Source organism: Gambusia affinis, linkage group LG16 (assembly GCF_019740435.1).
Source record: "Gambusia affinis linkage group LG16, SWU_Gaff_1.0, whole genome shotgun sequence".
NCBI classification, from domain to species: domain Eukaryota; kingdom Metazoa; phylum Chordata; class Actinopteri; order Cyprinodontiformes; family Poeciliidae; genus Gambusia; species Gambusia affinis.
The window spans coordinates 8,751,808-8,769,924 of record NC_057883.1 but is presented as its reverse complement, the minus strand read 5'-3'; the positions used below and the strand labels follow the sequence as shown (position 1 = coordinate 8,769,924).

General features: G+C 40.1%; 1 protein-coding gene across 1 annotated transcript in view; it reads left to right on the top strand.

Annotated features, from left to right (window-relative positions):
- Positions 1-304: 304 nt before the first annotated feature.
- The window catches only part of pld1a (phospholipase D1a), a 33,501-nt gene continuing 15,688 nt past the window's right edge, over positions 305-18,117 (top strand). The window contains exons 1-10 of the mRNA XM_044142033.1: positions 305-527; positions 11,160-11,376; positions 12,831-13,000; positions 13,092-13,234; positions 14,641-14,752; positions 14,994-15,059; positions 15,214-15,272; positions 15,393-15,485; positions 16,782-16,934; positions 17,272-17,421. Coding sequence (XP_043997968.1) covers positions 11,193-11,376; positions 12,831-13,000; positions 13,092-13,234; positions 14,641-14,752; positions 14,994-15,059; positions 15,214-15,272; positions 15,393-15,485; positions 16,782-16,934; positions 17,272-17,421 — 1,130 coding nt within the window. The 5' untranslated portion in view covers positions 305-527; positions 11,160-11,192. The remainder of the gene's footprint in view (positions 528-11,159; positions 11,377-12,830; positions 13,001-13,091; positions 13,235-14,640; positions 14,753-14,993; positions 15,060-15,213; positions 15,273-15,392; positions 15,486-16,781; positions 16,935-17,271; positions 17,422-18,117) is intronic.

Here is an 18,117-nt window from a genome sequence, read left to right as displayed (position 1 = left end):
TTGTTTGTTTGTTGTTGTTGTTGTTTTTTTTTTAGATATCTAAAGGCTCAGTGTTCATGCATGGGAATGTTATAGGATAGAATGCAGGTAAATCCACTCGCATGAACTCAAAACACCCGAACAATGGTGAGAAAATAGGCAGGACCGGTGTCAGTGTTTGCTACTCTAGGACTCCTCCTACCTGCTAGCACAGGCCCAGTGAAATCTTCTGCCCAATCAGAGAAGTTCACAGGAAGAATCGCTCCATGTGATTGGTTCAGAGTTTTAGAGAGCCCTCCCTTCCTGAGGAGTTGGAGAGAGTTCGCTGTTAGTTTTTTTTTTCTTTCTCTGCCACACTTACTGAGTTGCAGTAAAGAAGGAACACAGAATTTGCCTGCTGCTGCACAGCTCTTGGTCGTCTCAGACGGGGCGTGTGTGTGTGAGTGCGTGTGTATGGGTGAGTCTTTGTTTTGCCGTCCATTCAGAGGATCTAAGCTGGCTTGATCAGACAGACCAACATGTGGACAGCATGTCCACAGAAGAAGCAGGTTGGTAATGCCTCCCTCACCCCTATTGTCTCTCTGTGTCTGCTGTGTCCTGTTTGTACCCAGGCTGCTTTAAGATACATAGATTGTATCTGTGATGCTCCCTAGATTTCCGTTTTGAGCAGGATTAGTAGGCAAGAAGGTTAAAAACCTTCACTATAGCTACTTGTTGATTTCATGAGCTGGATCAGTTGTCGTTGTCCTGTTGCATAGGAGACATGTTGATGTTACGATAAAGTGCCACAGTTGGGTGTGGAGAAGAGTTTGTGACCACTTTCACCATGACGTAGAGCAGCAAGCGGTGTGTAGCCTGTTAAACAGACCAGACAGATCTGCACGCGGGTTTCCTTATTCATTCGCAGCTGGGAATGTTTGTTTCCACAGCTGGAATGTTGCGAAAGGACAGGAGATATCTTTCCCTGCCATGCACGGCCTCACAGACAACCCTCCTCCACAGTTGCCTCTTCTTCTTGTTGTCATTGCTACATATGCACATGATACTGACCTTTGGCAGTGACCTCTGTACTTTCCTGTTGTTGTACCAGTACACCAAAACAATAGACTTCACAGCAGTGGCTCCTTGCTGAGGTTTAGGTGTGCGAGTGTGGAAAGTAACTCATTCCTGCTTGGTTCATGGTGCAAACCAGAACGGTTTTTGAATAAAAGTGTCCCTGTATTATTTTTGTAATATAAACAGCAAACATTCTTTGCGTTCAGAGTCTTTGAGGTTGTTGGAAAGGATAGAAGTCTAATATTTGAGTAGCAGGCTGGGTTTAGTGCTGCAAATTTATTCCAGATGTGATGTGTTGGCGGTGTGTAGTACAACAACACACTTTCCATCGCTCACAGATATTTATGTGCCTTGCGGTAGTTCGTTCATAGCATTCCTTAAACTTTATTTGCGCAGATGTTTGTGTAAATAGTTGTATTTCAGTGGGTTTCTAAGCGAAGAGCCCAACACAAAATGAATTGTTTTGAGGTTGGGAATGAAAGACGCATGATCGTTGTCTACAGTTTCTAAACGAGTAAAACTCAGTTTTGTCTGTTTTAAAAAGTACTGCTTTGATAACAAAGCAAATGAAATACCGGTATCATCAAATAGTTGTTGAAGATGCTGATGGCTGTGAGAAGGACGGCTCTCCTGCAGTGGTCACGGTTACAGCTAATTGGAAGAACCCTCTGAATAAAGACACTCTGGTGTTGTGTGACAGTCTGATAGAGAGAATGCTCGGTGTTGACACTAATATTCTTCATTCTATGAAAAATACTTCTTTGCGCAACGGTCTCTAGATGTTTCAGTTCGGTTGCCACTACTCTGATTTTTGTGAATGAAATCTAAGATCAAATGCACAGCCCAACGTCCACCATTGTTCTCAGAAAACTCCTGCAGTTCGGTGACTGCCTGAAAGATTTCTTAGAGAACAAGGAACACAGCCGTCGGTTTCAAGAGCATAGTTCTGAATCAGAGTTGTATTCAGTCCATCTTCCAAAAATTTTTAAACATTTGGCTTAAATGCTGTATGTAGAAACATACAACACCACAGTATGATGGCAACATCATACTGTGGTGGTGATGTGACGTTATATTGATGGGGCAAAATACAGAGAGATCCTGGAGGAAATCCTCTCAACCACCTCCAGCAGCAGAATAATAAAAATTTAGAAAACCTGCAGTTGAATAGGTGAGATGAAATCATGTCCATGCGTTTGATGGCCCAGGTAAAGTCCGCATCTAAGTCCAGTTGGGAATGTGTGGCTCTTGTTACAATCTGAATGAGCTGGAGTTATTTAATAAAGAAGAATGGAAAAACTGGCAGAAACATATCCTCAATGACTTGCATTTGGAGGTGGTGATTCAGCTGGAACAAATATGTCCCAGACTTTTCAGATTAGGGGATTTTAAATTGCCCTGAATCTTTTTATTTTTATTTTTATGCTTCTCAATTATTCGCTTCTTTAAGTTTGTCTGCCACAGTGAGGAAGTTGTACTGCTGCAAATACTTTTGCAACAAATCATTGCATTATCAATTCAGGAAATGTATGGTGTTTTTTTTTTCCACTTTAAAATTTAAGCACAACAGTCCCTTTTGTTCACAGCACAGCTGATCTTTGGATTTTCTCCCCCACTGTAATCATGAGCCAGTTCAGGGCAGTCTGGACCCCAAGCTACACTCTGAAATTTTCCAGCCTCAAACTTGGCTGTCCTGCCATGGCCGAGTCAGGTTTGGCAGAAACGGACCACAGGCAGCAGCTCCCTTGCTCTGTAACAGTACAATGATGCCTTGTGTTGCCACCAGCAGAATGCCGCTCCGCCGATGGTGACGGGTGCTTTCTCTCTCTCTCTCTCCGTTTTTCTGGCAACTACTGTATGTCTTGCTTTCTCTGACCATCCCTATCCCCCAATCCATGGTGGAAGGATTAGATAATAGGCAGCTTTAGTGTGGGCAGAGAAAAAGAGGTGTCACAGACCTCTCTTATTTCTTCTCTCTCTCTCGCTCTCCCTTCCTCCATCCATCTTCTCTCTCTTGGTGCCATCTGCGCCACGAGGAGCTTGGCACCACACCATCTATAAATGCCATGCCACATTTATCTTTATTGTTTTGTATTTATGTGCGTGCACGTGGGTGAAAGAATGCCTGTGCACGGATGTACGGAGCCTTACAATTGGTGTAGATCACTCTGTGTACTATGCTTCGCCACCATACAGCCATATGGTTTTGGATGTATGGTCCATAACCATACATCCAAGAATAGATTACACGTTTCACAAGCCACCTATTTCTCTTAGCTCCCGGAGTTCAGTCTGTGACAGCACCTCTCCTGCTGATGCTGGTGCTGATGTCTCGTCATCCACCTCCAGTGTTCCTGTCCGTATTTTCGCACGTTTAGACGCGTGTCGCGAGTAGGTCTCGTGTGAATAGGCAAAGGTGTTTAAAACAATGAATAAAACGCCGATAATACATGGACACCTACGAGGAGGTTAGAAAAAATTGTTTCATGCATGAAGAAGAGGGATGAGTAAGAATCTCAGGATACCTTAAAATAAAAAAAAAGTGATCTTTGTCAAGTTTGTTTTCTCAGACTACAGTGATGTCACAACTGTAATAATAATAATAATAATAATAATAAAAACATGTCAGTCTGTGCAGAATAGTATCACGCCTAAGATTGTGGTGAAGCATTCTTGCTAATCCTCTCATAGCATTCAGTGTCTCATTTCAGCTGCCCCTGTAATTTAGTTGTACTCCATTCCTCCCTTTCCAGCTGCTGTCATGTGTTTAGTGAGCACCGACTAAAAATACATTACTTATCTGTTTTGCCTTCAAGTTTTCTATTGTTCTAAGTATGTGCAGTCAAAGGGAAGTGTGCACCCACTGCTTTCTTGAGAAATTAGGAAGAGTGTTTTATGTGCTCGGTCTGAGACTGCACTACTGCCCTCAGTCAATAATGTCCTTTCCAAATACTTCTATACTAATTGCCATTTTTAAATAGTACTGTAGTTCAAAGGGATTTTGATTCAAAAACGTGTTGTGGTGGAAGTTGAAATTTTCGGCTTTTCCATCAAATTTTCATACAGCTGACTTCCACTGTGCGGTAAATTGAAGGGGAGCTCCAACTTTGCAGGGCTTGAACAGAAAGCTGTAGGTGTTTTGAAACTGAAGCGTTCATTAATCGGCCCACATCTCACATGAAGTCAGGTCATTCCTGATCCGGAGAGAAAATCTGTTAGCTTGGAATCCAGAAACGTGATTTGAATCAACCACAAATTTACCAGTTTGAATGCCAGAGGAGAAAGGTCTCAATGCCGAGAGACTCATGATCATTCCAGATTGGTGTAAGCATGAAAAAGAAATAGCGGATGGCATCTGGTGTTTCAAGTAATGAACGGTGACCACTGGTATCCAACATAAATCTTGCTTTACTGTAGAAAATATAGACCAAACAGCCTAAGCTAAGTCTAAAGCATCCAAATTATTGCCAACGTCAGACTCTAGGTTTGAGTCCAAGATTCCCAAAAGACTCGCCTCGTGGCTAAGGCCATAGAGTGGAAAAAGGAAACCTCTCAGTACTTCTTAGATAAGAAAATTTTTTTCCCTTATGTTTGAAAAACAATTATTTCGCCAGTTATCAATAAATACCTGAAAAATTTTAGTCTCTTTAAAATATTCTTCAGAAATGTGTTAAGTTAAATTTTTACCATTGGAGAAAAAAAGAGCTTCAGAAAACAAAAGCATGAACAGTTTACATTTGGGCCAAAGTCTTCCCACACTGATAAGGAAAATTTAGCAGCGGGCCAAACATTTTGGCTGCCAAACACACAACTCCCTGACAAAACTTAACATTTGACAGGATTGTAACTAAGAAGAAATTCAGATGTTTTATTTATTTATTTTTTTAACTAAGTTCAACTTCACATGGCCAGAGTGACCTTTTCTTCCTTTCCTTCTGTCTCTTATAAGCCCTGCATCTGCAAACGAAACAAAGCTACTGGAAGTTCTGCTTCAAAAAAATACTTGCTCATAAATGACCCTTCTCATGTCCTCATGTCGTAAAACCACAAAGGGGAAGTGTGTAATGTTACGATAAACCAATGGAAGCAAATTAGATATCATAAAAACACAAAAACTGAACAGTATCCACTTATTACCACCTGGTATTGATACGAATGGTTGTAAAACATTAATGCCGGACGATATTGATTGCAGATGAATCTCATGCAAGTCAGAAAGAAATATTTAACTTTCAGCACTGTTATGTGTCAAGTCCAATCAATACTTTGAAAGAAGTAACATTGAAAAGATAAAGATAAAACAAATGGTGGCTTTTTATGCTTTCTGAAAAATTTGTTTTGCTTCATGTATCCATGTGCTACAATACATTGGGTTTTGTTTACAATGGAGGTTAGAATAACTTTCAGAGATGTCTGGATGATAATAGATGGTTTGTTCTGCAAGATAAGCTGCATGACCAACTCTTAGAGAAAAGCATCTTACCAACCTGACTGAGAAAAGACCAACAAGTCAGACACTGCTGTGCTTTTGTCTGTGACCAATTACGTCGTAGCGTCTCGGACTCCAACTGGAAGTGGTGGGATAATAGCTTGTTGTGGAGGAAAAGCTGCTCAGCTGAAGGTGCACACGCAGCACAAATGCTCTCAAATACCACACTGCTGTGGGTTTGTATCTGACAAGTCCCATTGTAATGATATTGACTCCTTTGGTGTAGAAGACACAGTGGTGGGTTGGTAGTAAAACCCATACTAAGCAGCCACCTTAGATTTGCACAACTGCTTGGTGAACACAAACAAATTGACCAATCACATGGCAGCACCTGAATTCATTTTGGCATTCAACAGTGATGAAACATGCGGACACTCAACTAGAGTTTCAGAATGGGGAAGAAAGGGTTTTAACAAGAATTTTTCTTTCTTTTTTTTTTTTTACACTAGACAGGCTGGTCTGAATATTAAAAAAAGGCTAACCTATCAGGATTCGAATGGATGATTTGAACCGCTTTTCAGAATGAGCAGACTGATTTGAGATGTCAGAGATGCAGCAGCAGCTCCACTAACCACTTGTTAAAACCAAGATATGTGGAACACTGTCTCTGAACACACAACATCTAGATAGGCTACAGCAGCAGCAGACCAACCGAGGTGGAACTCCCGTCAACTAGGCAGGAACCTGAGGTCACGGTTAGCAGATTAACCAAAATAGGATTTAATAGATAAGGAAAATGTTTTCCCATTATATGAGTCCACATTTGAAGTACATGAACACATCTGTTCATGTACAGATGTGTACATCTGGGTACATTCTGTGCCCAGATGTACAGTCTTTAAACATGGTAGCTCATAGAGTAGTATTGCTGCCCATTTTTTACCACAGTGTACCCATCTTCTGATGGCCATTTCCAGTAGGATCATTCACCGTGTCATAAAGCTCAAATCATTCCAAGCTAGTTTCTTGGGCATGACAATGAGTTCACTGTACTCTACTGTTCTCCACAATCACCAGATCACTAATACAACAGAGCACCTTTAGGATGTGGTGGAAAGAAAAATTTGCATCATGGATCTGCAAACGTGCATGACAATGTCAATTTGGAGAAATATCTCTGAGAACTGTATCCTGTACCATGTTGAATTCACATCTTACTGCAGCACTGAATTACCAGTAGCTATGTGTGCCATGAACATGAGTGCTTATATTAACAAAATTACATTTTTTACTTTTCTGTGTAGCTGGATGGCAAATGACATATCTGATTCCTGAGCTAATTTCTTCAGGCATATTGCAAAGGTGACCACAGCGTTTATGATCAAAGGCTGAATTTCCCTGTCAGTCATGACAAACAGATGTGGTGGCCAATTTCCTTTTCTGTTACACGTCTTCCTCTTCTACAGTATTTTTATGCTCTGTAGTCGCTCTCTCACTAATTGACATTAAGAAAAGTCAAACACACAAAAAGAGAGACGGATGTTCTGAACTGCTTGTGTTGATATTTATATGTAAGCAGTCTGCTCTGTAGCTGCTTGAATTATCACCATGACAACAGGACAGGAAGCAGGAAGTAGGAGTTCCATCAGAATGGAAGAAGGAGATAATTTTCCTCTCGGGTTGCATGTTGAAGCCACATATTATTTCAGTCGTTGTTTATGTAAATACATCTGTTCGTATGCTTTTTGTATTGAAGGATACGTACACTGAAACAATATTCAGCATTCCGGGTCTTTAATTTGTGACTTGAAACCTCTGAGTGGGTTAATGCTCGACGTCTTGGTGGAGATAATAAAAGCTGCTGCTCAAGTTTTCTGGAATGTGTGATTACATACGCAAGGCTTTCTCAGTGAAATAGACTTTACCGCAATGACATAGCGATTGAGTTTAATTTATTCTTTTGTACTGTAGCCATTCGAAATGTAGAGCTGCAGAGTCAACAACAACATGTTTTTGATTACCGCTGTGCAGCATAAGGCAGCCAAGCAAAAGAAAATTGCAGAAGGCCTAACGGCATAACACATTGGCTGCATAAGACAGAACCAGTAGTAGCAAAGTCTGCAGATCAAATTAGAGTTCATAAAGTGAGGTTTTAAAAAGGCATTTTTACATTGAGTAACAGGAAGCCAGGAGAAATGTTCTTTTAGAGGCCGCAGCTTGGAGACCTGTCAAACTAGTACCCTACACAAGGATTTAAAAGCACTCTGTGGTTAGCCCAATCCATTTGTAATGTAATGATAATTTGCGACCAAAGCTGTCCATTAAGAGACTGACATTTTGGTTGTATTTAGGAGGGGGTTACACACTCATCCAGTGTGTGGCCACTCTCTTGCACAATGACTGCTTGAGGTGTTTTGAGCTGAGAGAGTGTGCGTGGAAAACAGAAACAACAGTGATAGGTGTATTTTCTTACCTGAAAAACTTTATGTTCACAAACAACATCTCCTTGGTCGTGTTGGTTAGTCCCAATCTGTCCTAGCTGTGGTCTGAACTATTCTGCAGGCTCTTCTATCAAATGTAAGGTTCCATTTGTCAAAATATCCTAGAGAAAAGTGTTTCAGACGAAGAAACTATTATTAATGATTGAGATCCTGACCTGGTTACTGTCACAGAGCTCTCTTACCTTTTCTGCATAGTAAAGATGCTCACTTGCTGCCTACATTCTAGATCATTTTTTCGAAAAAACTTATAGATTTTCTGTCGTTAAAATATATTTGGTCTCTAATATTGCTGAAGTCCTAAACACTGATGTTACAATCTAGCTTTCCTTGAACACATTGTCACAAAAGGTGTTGATACTCAGATATATTTCTAATCAAATGGATCAATTCCAAAAGAAACCATATTTTAAGGGAACTGTTATTACGACAAAATCCCACTTTTAAAAACTGACTACCACAAAAAACTGGAATTGCTGCTCACTGATGCGCACTGATGTGCCTTGAATGCAACCTACAAGTGATTTAAGGTAACTGGTTTGACTGTACAAGCATGCTGGATCTTGCTGCCTGGTGGTTTATTGTTGAGCCTTTATCTACTGGTTTAGTGTGTATCTGTGGTATTCATCATAAACAGTCTGAAAAATTGTGTTGGAAAAAGAAAATCCCTCACTTTCACTTAAGAGGCACATATTGTTAAGACTTGCAATTAAACAGCTTTTCAGACAATAAAACTGTTGTATATATAAAAAAAAACTATCCTTACTTTTTACCTACAATAGTGTTCATCTCATGCTTTTATTTTAAAGAAAACAACCCAATTGCAACTACTTCGACAGTTGTGGAAATAAATGGGGCTTTGTTTTTTTCCTTTACCTGAATAAAATGAAAGCATTCTGAAGTTCAGCATCCAGGGAAAACACAAAATGAAGACACAAGTCTGGACATTACAAGAAAAAAAAACTAATTTGTTACATGTGAAGAGAATGGTGAAGTGAAAAAAAAGGAAGGAAAGAACAGAGGTGATCTCAGGGGTTATATACACACACAGAGAGGTAATGTGTAACTAAGAGCAACGGCGGTATTCACTGTCTGAAATACCAGCACTGGGCATGACACAAGTACAGAAAACATAGAGTAAAACACTACAACCTAGCAGCTAATGCTAACCAGCTAGACTGCTTAGAAAGTAAATGTAACTTTCCATTTTTTTTTTATAAACTCTGTACTGTATTGGTTAGAAACCGAACACTTTCAAAACTGAAGAACTGACTGTCCTAGACATCAATGAAATGATGTGGAAATGTAATCGCACCTTGGTAGCCTTTAAAAAATGTTTTCATCTTTCTGCTGAATCAGGTCTCCACTTTATTTCCTTTTTCTCTTGTTACTCTCCTCCTGAGACCTGTTCCATTTCTACGCTTTCAAAACACTCTTTGTTAGATTTAATAATGGACCACAGGAGCTCGGGTAGACTTGGGTGACTAATCATTGAGCTCAGGCGGTATTGCACATGAATGGGTGTTCCCTTTGTGTCAGCTTTTTTTCCCTTTTTCCCGGGAGGCAAAAACGTGGTTTACAGTGTGGTAGGATTTTACACACCCTGGCATTTAATGGTCATAGGACAGGAGGATGAAGTTTTGGACCAAAAGCAGAATAAGTACTTTAAAGTAGCTGTAAAAAGATTGTTTGTGATTGAAACCCCATTTAAAGACAGTAAATGGTAACAGAGAAATCAGCAGACGTCCTTTATTAGGGCAGGCAAGCTTTAATTATCTCTGTTGTGTTTTAGCTAGAATTACCTCATGTTTTGATGAATATGAATAAATGAATATATTTCATTGATACCAGATGCAACCATATTAAAAGGTAAACTTGTTCAATTGCTTGTTAACGTACAAAAACTCAGGCAAAAAAACATAAAGAACTCAAAGCTGGTAAATAAAGTTCAACCCTCCTTTTAGGTTATTTTTTGTCATTCGCTCTTTTATATCCACTAAACCAGGCCACAGTTTGCAAAAAGGTAACATAAGATCGGAGCAATCTTAGAACACAAAGGTCAGGGGGTAAAAGTTCCACAACAACGACATTACCAAAACCGGACACTCTCCATCACTGACTAAAAGATAGAAGCTTGTCAAAGAGGCTGCCCAGAAACACTACAGGACTGAAACAGTAGCAGGGATCTCTGCTTGGTACTATTGGTGTTCAGCAAGGCAACATTATTCTGTATTCTGTCTATCTCTGGACAAAGGAGTTGGGTTTCTTCCAAAGAAAACCAACTTTTATGTAATTTTTATAAGACCTAAAAGTTTTCACTGACCTCCTAAAATGTCAGGGTTATGTCAAGTGGGTGGATGGGGGGAAGGTGGTTTGCCCAGGGCGCCGAACAGGCTAGGACCGCCTCTGGTTGTGTGGACTTTCCTTAACAGCTGCAATTATGGCACCAGTGTGTTAGTTTGGCTGCTGATTCTTTGTTGTGAAAAAGCCACTAACATTTTATGATAAGCATAAAAGGGACAGCTTGTTGTGCAAATAACAGGTTTCAGAACCAACAGGAAGAATGAATTTTAGAAAAGACGTCCATTTGGAAAGACGTTTTTCAAACAGAAGGTCTTGGACAAGCACAAGCAAATGTCGGACCAGTGATTTTATTCGTAATCTCGGTTTTGTCTTGTTAAAATTATGTACTTGATAAGTATGTATTGAGGATTTTGACAACAGAGAGTATCACCAGATGTATGACACAGTTCATTTGATGTAATGTAATCCATCTTTATCTTATCAGCCTGCCTTTATGATGTATCCGCTCCACAGGTAATGGTGATAAAATTGATCACACCTCATTTTTTTCCCCCACCAATCTAGGAATCATTTATTTAATACATTAGCCATTTCAGCTGAACAAAAATATTTAGCCAACCAATGGGTTACTCTTATTGTAATCTTATCATAGTTGTGTGAGTGGTGCATGAATCCTTCCTTGCGCATGTTTGCCAGAGGTTCTGCATGTTTCTAATAGTTTTCCGACTCAAAATAGAACGGCTGGGTTAGAATGAGGTCTCTAAGGTCAAAGTCAAACAACTGTCCCTCCCATGTGGGACTGGAGTGTGGACTCAAGGAAGTGGATCTACAAATCTCAAATTCATGAATCAACAAATGACTCTAATGTCATAATCATCTCCTCTCTCCTACAGGTGCGCCCTGCTCTGGGGTCCGACTGCTAAGCTATGCTTGACAAGGCTCAGCCTACTGCCAGTAAGCTCAACCTGGTGAACTCTGAAGTTTCTGAAACCCCAGCAGCTTCGGACACACTTGATGGTATCGACATGGCCGAACTTGTGGAAAGCCTGGATGCCAGAGAGTTGGACCTCGAAGAGGGAGAGGAGCTCGACTATGATGGGAACTACTTGGGTGTGTGTTGCTGCCTTATTTCTTACAAGGGAAAGAGTCAAATATAATACACTGAATGTTCTAAATATATTAAAAATACGAAAGCAAAGTTGATCTGGAAAATGAAAAGCAAAAGGACACATTCAATCTGCAGGTTAGATAAGTAACCCTTCTGTTCATTGGCTTGAAGTAGATCTGTTGCCACCCTCTGGAAGATTTCCTGACAGTTTAGTTGTGGAGAAGATTTGACGGTGCAGACTGCTCCTTCATAAACTTTTTTATTCACTTGGAAAAATTCTTAGATCTCTTAGAGTTCATTACTCTAAGAGATAGAGTTCAAACTGCAGACATCAGTTTGTTTCTGCCTCTTCATTTAATGACTTAGAGATGTGATTACTCCCTCCAGTTCCAGAAATGTAGAAGCATTGTGTTATTGCTCAATATAATTTTTTTGTTGTTGTTGTTACTGGAAATCCAAAAATAATTATTAGAATTAATTACCTAATATTTAACCCATCACCACTCCTTCATGACTTGGTTTAGTCCTCCTCACCCCAGGCTGATGTGGTTATTTATGTTGCTTCATCTCAGCGTAATCTATTTAGTCAGACACTTTAGTCAGAAAGCCAGGGAAGAGAAAAGCATGATGAAAACCATCTTAATCTGCCTTTTACGGTTCGTAATATAACATCTCTCACACCATAAATCAGGCGAACAGAAGCAGGCAATAAATGTCTCCATCCTCACAAACTCCCCCTGATTATTTCTAAACCAAATATAGCTGTAAATTCTTACTTAATGTGTACAGAATCAGGAGATCAGTGTGAAGAAGTTCACTTAGAGGAAAAAAAACGTAACATTGATGAATTTGAAATATCAACAAGAATGAAATCAAAATGGTGAGGAAAAACAAGCCACAATGTTTTGACAATATAAATATTATTGTAAAGAAAAGGTGCAATGTCGAATATAAGTTCTTTTGTTATTGAAGATTTTTCTAAATTATAAAATTACTAGCTGATTTTCACACGGCATGACTACTGGGTGTCTTTGCAGCAGCATAATTTTGACTTTATTATTGAATTGCTCTTTTAATTAATAGGACAAAGCATTAGGATGTGTATAGACACTCTCCATTCAGTCCGACTGAGCTTCAGCTGTTTTTCTTTGAAGAATTGGCAGAAATGTCAGTTTCTTCATTCTTAAAACACAAACCCTAAGAGACAACCAGCTTCTGCAGATTTTTTTTATTTCTAGAATAGCATTCACTTCCACAAATGTGTTTTGATCTATCTAATAAAATCGACGGAGGTTTGTGGTTGTAATGTGGCAATATGCCACAGTCTTTCTTATATATTAAACGGAGTAAAGTCGTGGACAAAAGCAGACTTTCTTAGAAATTCAGCCTGCCATGAGTGAGTCCCACACACAGAAAACCCCCAGATTTTCATTAATATTAACCATTTCACTCTTAGGAGACTGCCGTATACCATTTTCAGCGGTGTACGCTACAGTGGGCTTTAAGGAGGCCAGTGCGAAGGTCTACCTCCCCACTGTGCCAATTACCGCCAAGATCCTAGAGGTGGAACGGTTCACCACGGCACAGGACCGCTTCAATTTGTCACAGCAGAGGAGCGTCAACAAGGTACTCTGCTGCACATTCAGCCCTTTACGGTCTGAAGCAATACGTTCTTCCATTTGCACGTAACTGATTCGCCTGCTCCGTGTGTCCGCAGTCTCTACCAGCCGTGTTTAAGATCGAGATGAAGCACGGAGAGTTTACCTGGGTGGTTAAGAGGAAGGAGAAACATTTTCTGGAGCTGCACAGAGAGCTGAGGACGTACAAAACTCTCATTAGGATACCGCTGCCGTCACGCAGGTTTGTTCCTGCACCTGCACGGAAACGACGTAGCAGACGCCTCCCCCCGCTCAGACTTGTACTGTTTCGTATGCAAAACCCCTAAAAATAATACTTTTAACGCATTTGCTTACCACTAGTAAAATCTGATGCTTCATTCAAATAATAATAAAAAAACAACATATGTGTTTGCTTATAAAACCTTTCATTTCAGATAGATTACATGGTCTACATTGTGGCACTTTCAACTCGCTTACCAGTGTTGTTCTAGAAGCTACATTTTGTTTTTCTAGGCGGGAACAGATATTTTTTGCCACCACAAGAATCACTGCAGGACAGCCTCATTTTTTCTAAGTAAATATATGTAACTCGACACATACTGCAATATCACTTCTTCCTTCCTCCGGCTAGAAGAAGGAAGTGTCAGGCCAACGCTGCTGTATTTCCTTTTTGTTTTGATGCGACTCATTGATAATTTAGCTTGCAATGTGGTTCCAGTGAAATTATTGTGGGGATAAAAACGTAGCACTTTGTTTTCATTGTTTCATTTGTTTAGTTGTTCCAAGCACAAATCCGATATTCGATATCCAATAATAGTGTTGCAGACGTAACTAAAATACACCAGATTTTTCAATAACTAGCTGTGCAGAATATCCATATGGGGCACTTGGATGGGCAGGAGGGAGCTAACATAAAATCCCATTATGTGTCCAGATTCTAATGGTGACCCTGATCTGATGCTGGAGTGTGAACGGGAAGATTCATAAAAACTTAAATATTTAATGTATTTGCATACAAATTCTTCTCCTATTCATATTCTTCATAAGCCGGCTACTGTTTATGCTATCTGGGACGTGAAAATTGATATTGACACTGCTTGATTTGTGTCAGGACAACGTTCCTTTTGTGAGCGAGCCATGAACACAAAGATAAGACTGGAAAAACAGGAACGGTCATTTTGCACAAGTGAAACACAATTGTGAAATTGTATTTTCACATAGTTTGTAACTACAAAGTTTATTTTGAAAAAAGAAATGACTACATTTAGCATACAGTCCACATTATTTGGTTATGTAAATCGCTCCTGCAATGTGCATTTTGTAAAAAAATATTATTGAAAGTGTTTTGGTCATCATATTGACCATCCACAAACAAGGCAGTTACATAATATGAGTCAACGTAACGTGACGACTGTTCTGTTTTTATTAGCACAAAGAAATTCTTGGCGAGTCACAGATGTAGCTTATCCATCCATCACTTTGATCATTTGCCTTTCTAAAACTACCTGTGACAGAGCTTGTTTTAATGTCTGAGCAGCCACAGAAAACCTTCCCACCTCGTCACTTTCTATTTCTATGAAAACCTATTTGACTGTAAGATTTTCTGAATACGCATTTAAATTTTGGATTCAATCTTCTCCCTCCTAGCCACACCGTGAGGAGGAAGACGGTGAGGAAAAGCGAGGTGAGGGAGATGCCTTCCTTGCCCCGAGGGGGAGGAGATGAGCTGGCCAGAGATGAGCAGGTCTCCAGCAGGAGAGTGAGTTGGCATTCATCCGACTGGGGCCTCCTCTTTAGTTGCAGAATAGCTTTAATATTTGAGTTACTGCACGATGCTCTCTGTGTGCTCTTGTTGTTGCCATGGCACTAAACTCCATGCCAACTTGTGTTTTTTTCCAAGCTCTTTTTAACAATGTGTCTGCGCATGTTGGTGGTTATATACATAGATTTTGTCATTAAAGTGGTCACTGTGATGCAATGTAGCACATGTGTTTCTATAGAGACAGTTAGAGGACTACATAAACACGCTTCTGAAGATGGCCATGTATCGGAAATATCACCACACTGTGAGTAACTAATAAATATTTTTTTTACCATTTTTTGATTCTCTCTTGTTTATATGATTTTAATATTCAGCCCACATTAAATATTTCCATATCAGTATTAACTACCAAACTCCCAGCATTAAACCTGCTGCTTTGTCTTCCTTTGTATTCTCAGATGGAGTTCATTGACGTTAGCCAGTTGTCTTTTATACATGACTTGGGACCCAAAGGACTGTAAGTTTTCTTTTTTTCCCCCCATTTTGTTTGTTTCTCCTAATAAATGACTTTTATAACTAGTGCTAAGCTTGTTTTTACATTTGTTTTCTTATTTTCTTGTCATTTCATGTCAAACAGGGAAGGCATGATCTACAAGCGTTCCGGCGGACATCGCATCCCAGGAATGAACTGCTGCGGTCAGGGTCAGGCCTGCTATCGCTGGTCAAAACGGTGTGTCGCCAATGCGCCGTCCCTTCATCCATTCTTGTTTTCCAGTTCCATGTCACATCGTTTGCCACCTTTTTTTTTTTTCCACAAAAAAGTTTAAAAATCCGTAATGTCTGAGGCTTTATTGTCATGATTTGTGGAGGTTATGGTGAACCCAAATGCAGACAGGCTGAGGCGTCGAGTAGATGGTGATAAATTTGTAAAAAAATAAAATAAAATTTGAACTTGCTTATAGCCGGCAGGACGCAAAACGCAGGAACAAAGCAACCAGGAACAAGGAGGAGCATGGATCTAAAAAGAGGAACCAGAGAGGAGTGAAAGCAAGAGAGGTGGACAAGTACTAGGAGGATGAATGCTGGAACAAAAGATTGGAGCTGATTAGCTAACAGGTTGCAGGTGTAGAGAGAGAGAGTGAGGGAGCGTGCACAAGCAGGGAACTAGGAAAATGAATCTAACTGTAATAATGAACTACTAAGCAGAAAGAATAAATGAACAAACCAGAAGAGGACTGAGCTATAGAAAAACAGAAACAAAACTGCTCTAATAAAGCAGATAACAAATCAGAACTACAAACACAAACAAAACAAAACAACTCAAAACATCCCAGGATCCTGACATGTATATGACACAGTATGAGCTTTATGTCAACTGTTTGAAGAAAAGTTGTACTACAGTTATCATCCTCCACAAATGCAATAATACAGCAATCTTTTGACATCCTCCTGGCAAATGATTTGGACCTTTTTGCAAGAGACGTTTTATTTGCGTTTTGTAGGATTTCCACACATTTATCAATTTTTATACATATATGTTAGGCTAGTCTGAGGGGCTGCAGGTTAGGGAAGTTCTGTTTTGCTCATTTTAAAATTGTCTTGTAATGCAAACCCCCCCCCCCCCCAAACAATTACTGCTGTTTAATCTACTAAAAAATACATTATGAGCATGTTTACACACATAAAAAGGTAGAAAAAAAGTCATGAACTCCACAGATTCAATAGATCTTTTCTTTTCCACAAGCTTTAATGTTTTTTTCCTTCATCCAATCTAAACTACCATCAAGCCATTTTCGAATGTTGTTTTCTAAAGACAACAAATCCACTCAAAAATCCCACACACTGGAAGTGCTCGGCCAAGCCACCTACATCCTGATACATGCTGATGGTTTTTCTTCCCACACCCTTGTCTTAGTACAAGGAGTGAAAGAAGCGCTTCTTCAAGAGTCGGCGGAGAGCCGCAGCAGTAAAGGCAGACCCGGGAGGTGGTGATAACGATGCTAACAACTAAACGTGTGTTCTGCAGCTGGCTGGTGGTCAAAGACTCGTTCTTGCTGTATATGAAGCCAGACTCCGGGGCGATCTCCTTCGTCTTGCTGATGGACAAAGAGTTCAGCATCAAGATGGACTCCAAAGAGACCGAGACCCAACATGGAGTCCGCATTGACAGCCTTTCCAGGTTGTGTTTCTGCATTTTTGTGCACACGTGGTCGACTGAACACTTTAGCTTTATTGCATTTCCCCATGTTGAGAAAATAACAGCATTATGTTATATCTGTGGCCACAAAATAATAGTGGTTAAAGTGATTCCTCCTACAGTGTAATTCCCCCTGCCCCCCAAAGAAACGGCTAAAACAAAAATAAGCACAGATTTAATATCCTAAAGCTGCTTCTGGTCACATAATGTGCTCTTTACCTGGAAATGATTTCGTTTGTCATAAATGGATGACATTTTTGTCTCTCTGGACTGTGACCTTCAACATATTAAACGACATCTGTGTGTCTTCTGCCGGCAGGACACTTGTGTTTAAGTGCAGCAGCTACAGACATGCGCGCTGGTGGGGTCAGAGCATCGAGAGCTTCGTGCGGAGTCACGGGAAGGCTTTCCTCCAAGACCACCGCTTCGGGTCGTTTGCACAGGAACAGGAAAACGTCCCTGCCAAATGGTAACCGAACTGAGAAAAGAAAGATTGATGGAGTTGTTGCTGATGTGGGGTGTAAAAAATACAAATAACTAAAGGTTTTTCACAGATTAATGCTGATCGCTTTGAAACCTCTGAACTGGCGTTTGGAAGCAATATGTTGGTTAATTTCTTTGACACTTCTGTTTTTATAGCGCACCCTCCGTAGTTATTGTCACCCCTGGAAATGAATGCACCTTTAACTGCAGAAATATGATCTCTCGTGAAAAATAGGACAGTGGAGCAAGCTTGACTTTTGTGCTTGTGATGATAGAACAGGAAATATGGTTTCCTGGTGTCAAAGAAACCAGTTCGGACGCAGACAGTGTCTACTAGTTTCTCGGCGATCTGTCGACTCCAAACATGACAGGCTTTGATCTTCCGAGTATCTAAATAGCAAGTAGTGCAGATTTATTTCACATCCATTCTCCTAGTTTAGAAAATCTGGAGTTCTTGCCCAGCCCACTTTAAAACTGCGGTAAACTTTTAGACTCTTTCTCAGGGGGTAGATGTTGGGTTTAGGAAAGTGGCTGTTTTTCTGACTTCCCGATTTCTGAAAATAGACAACTCTGACCCTCCCCTACACACGACTGTAACACAGCATAAAAAGTAGTTTAAGTCAGGAGCTTCTTCAGATCTGCTGCAGTACAGACTGCAACTGGAAATCACTCCCTTCAAACA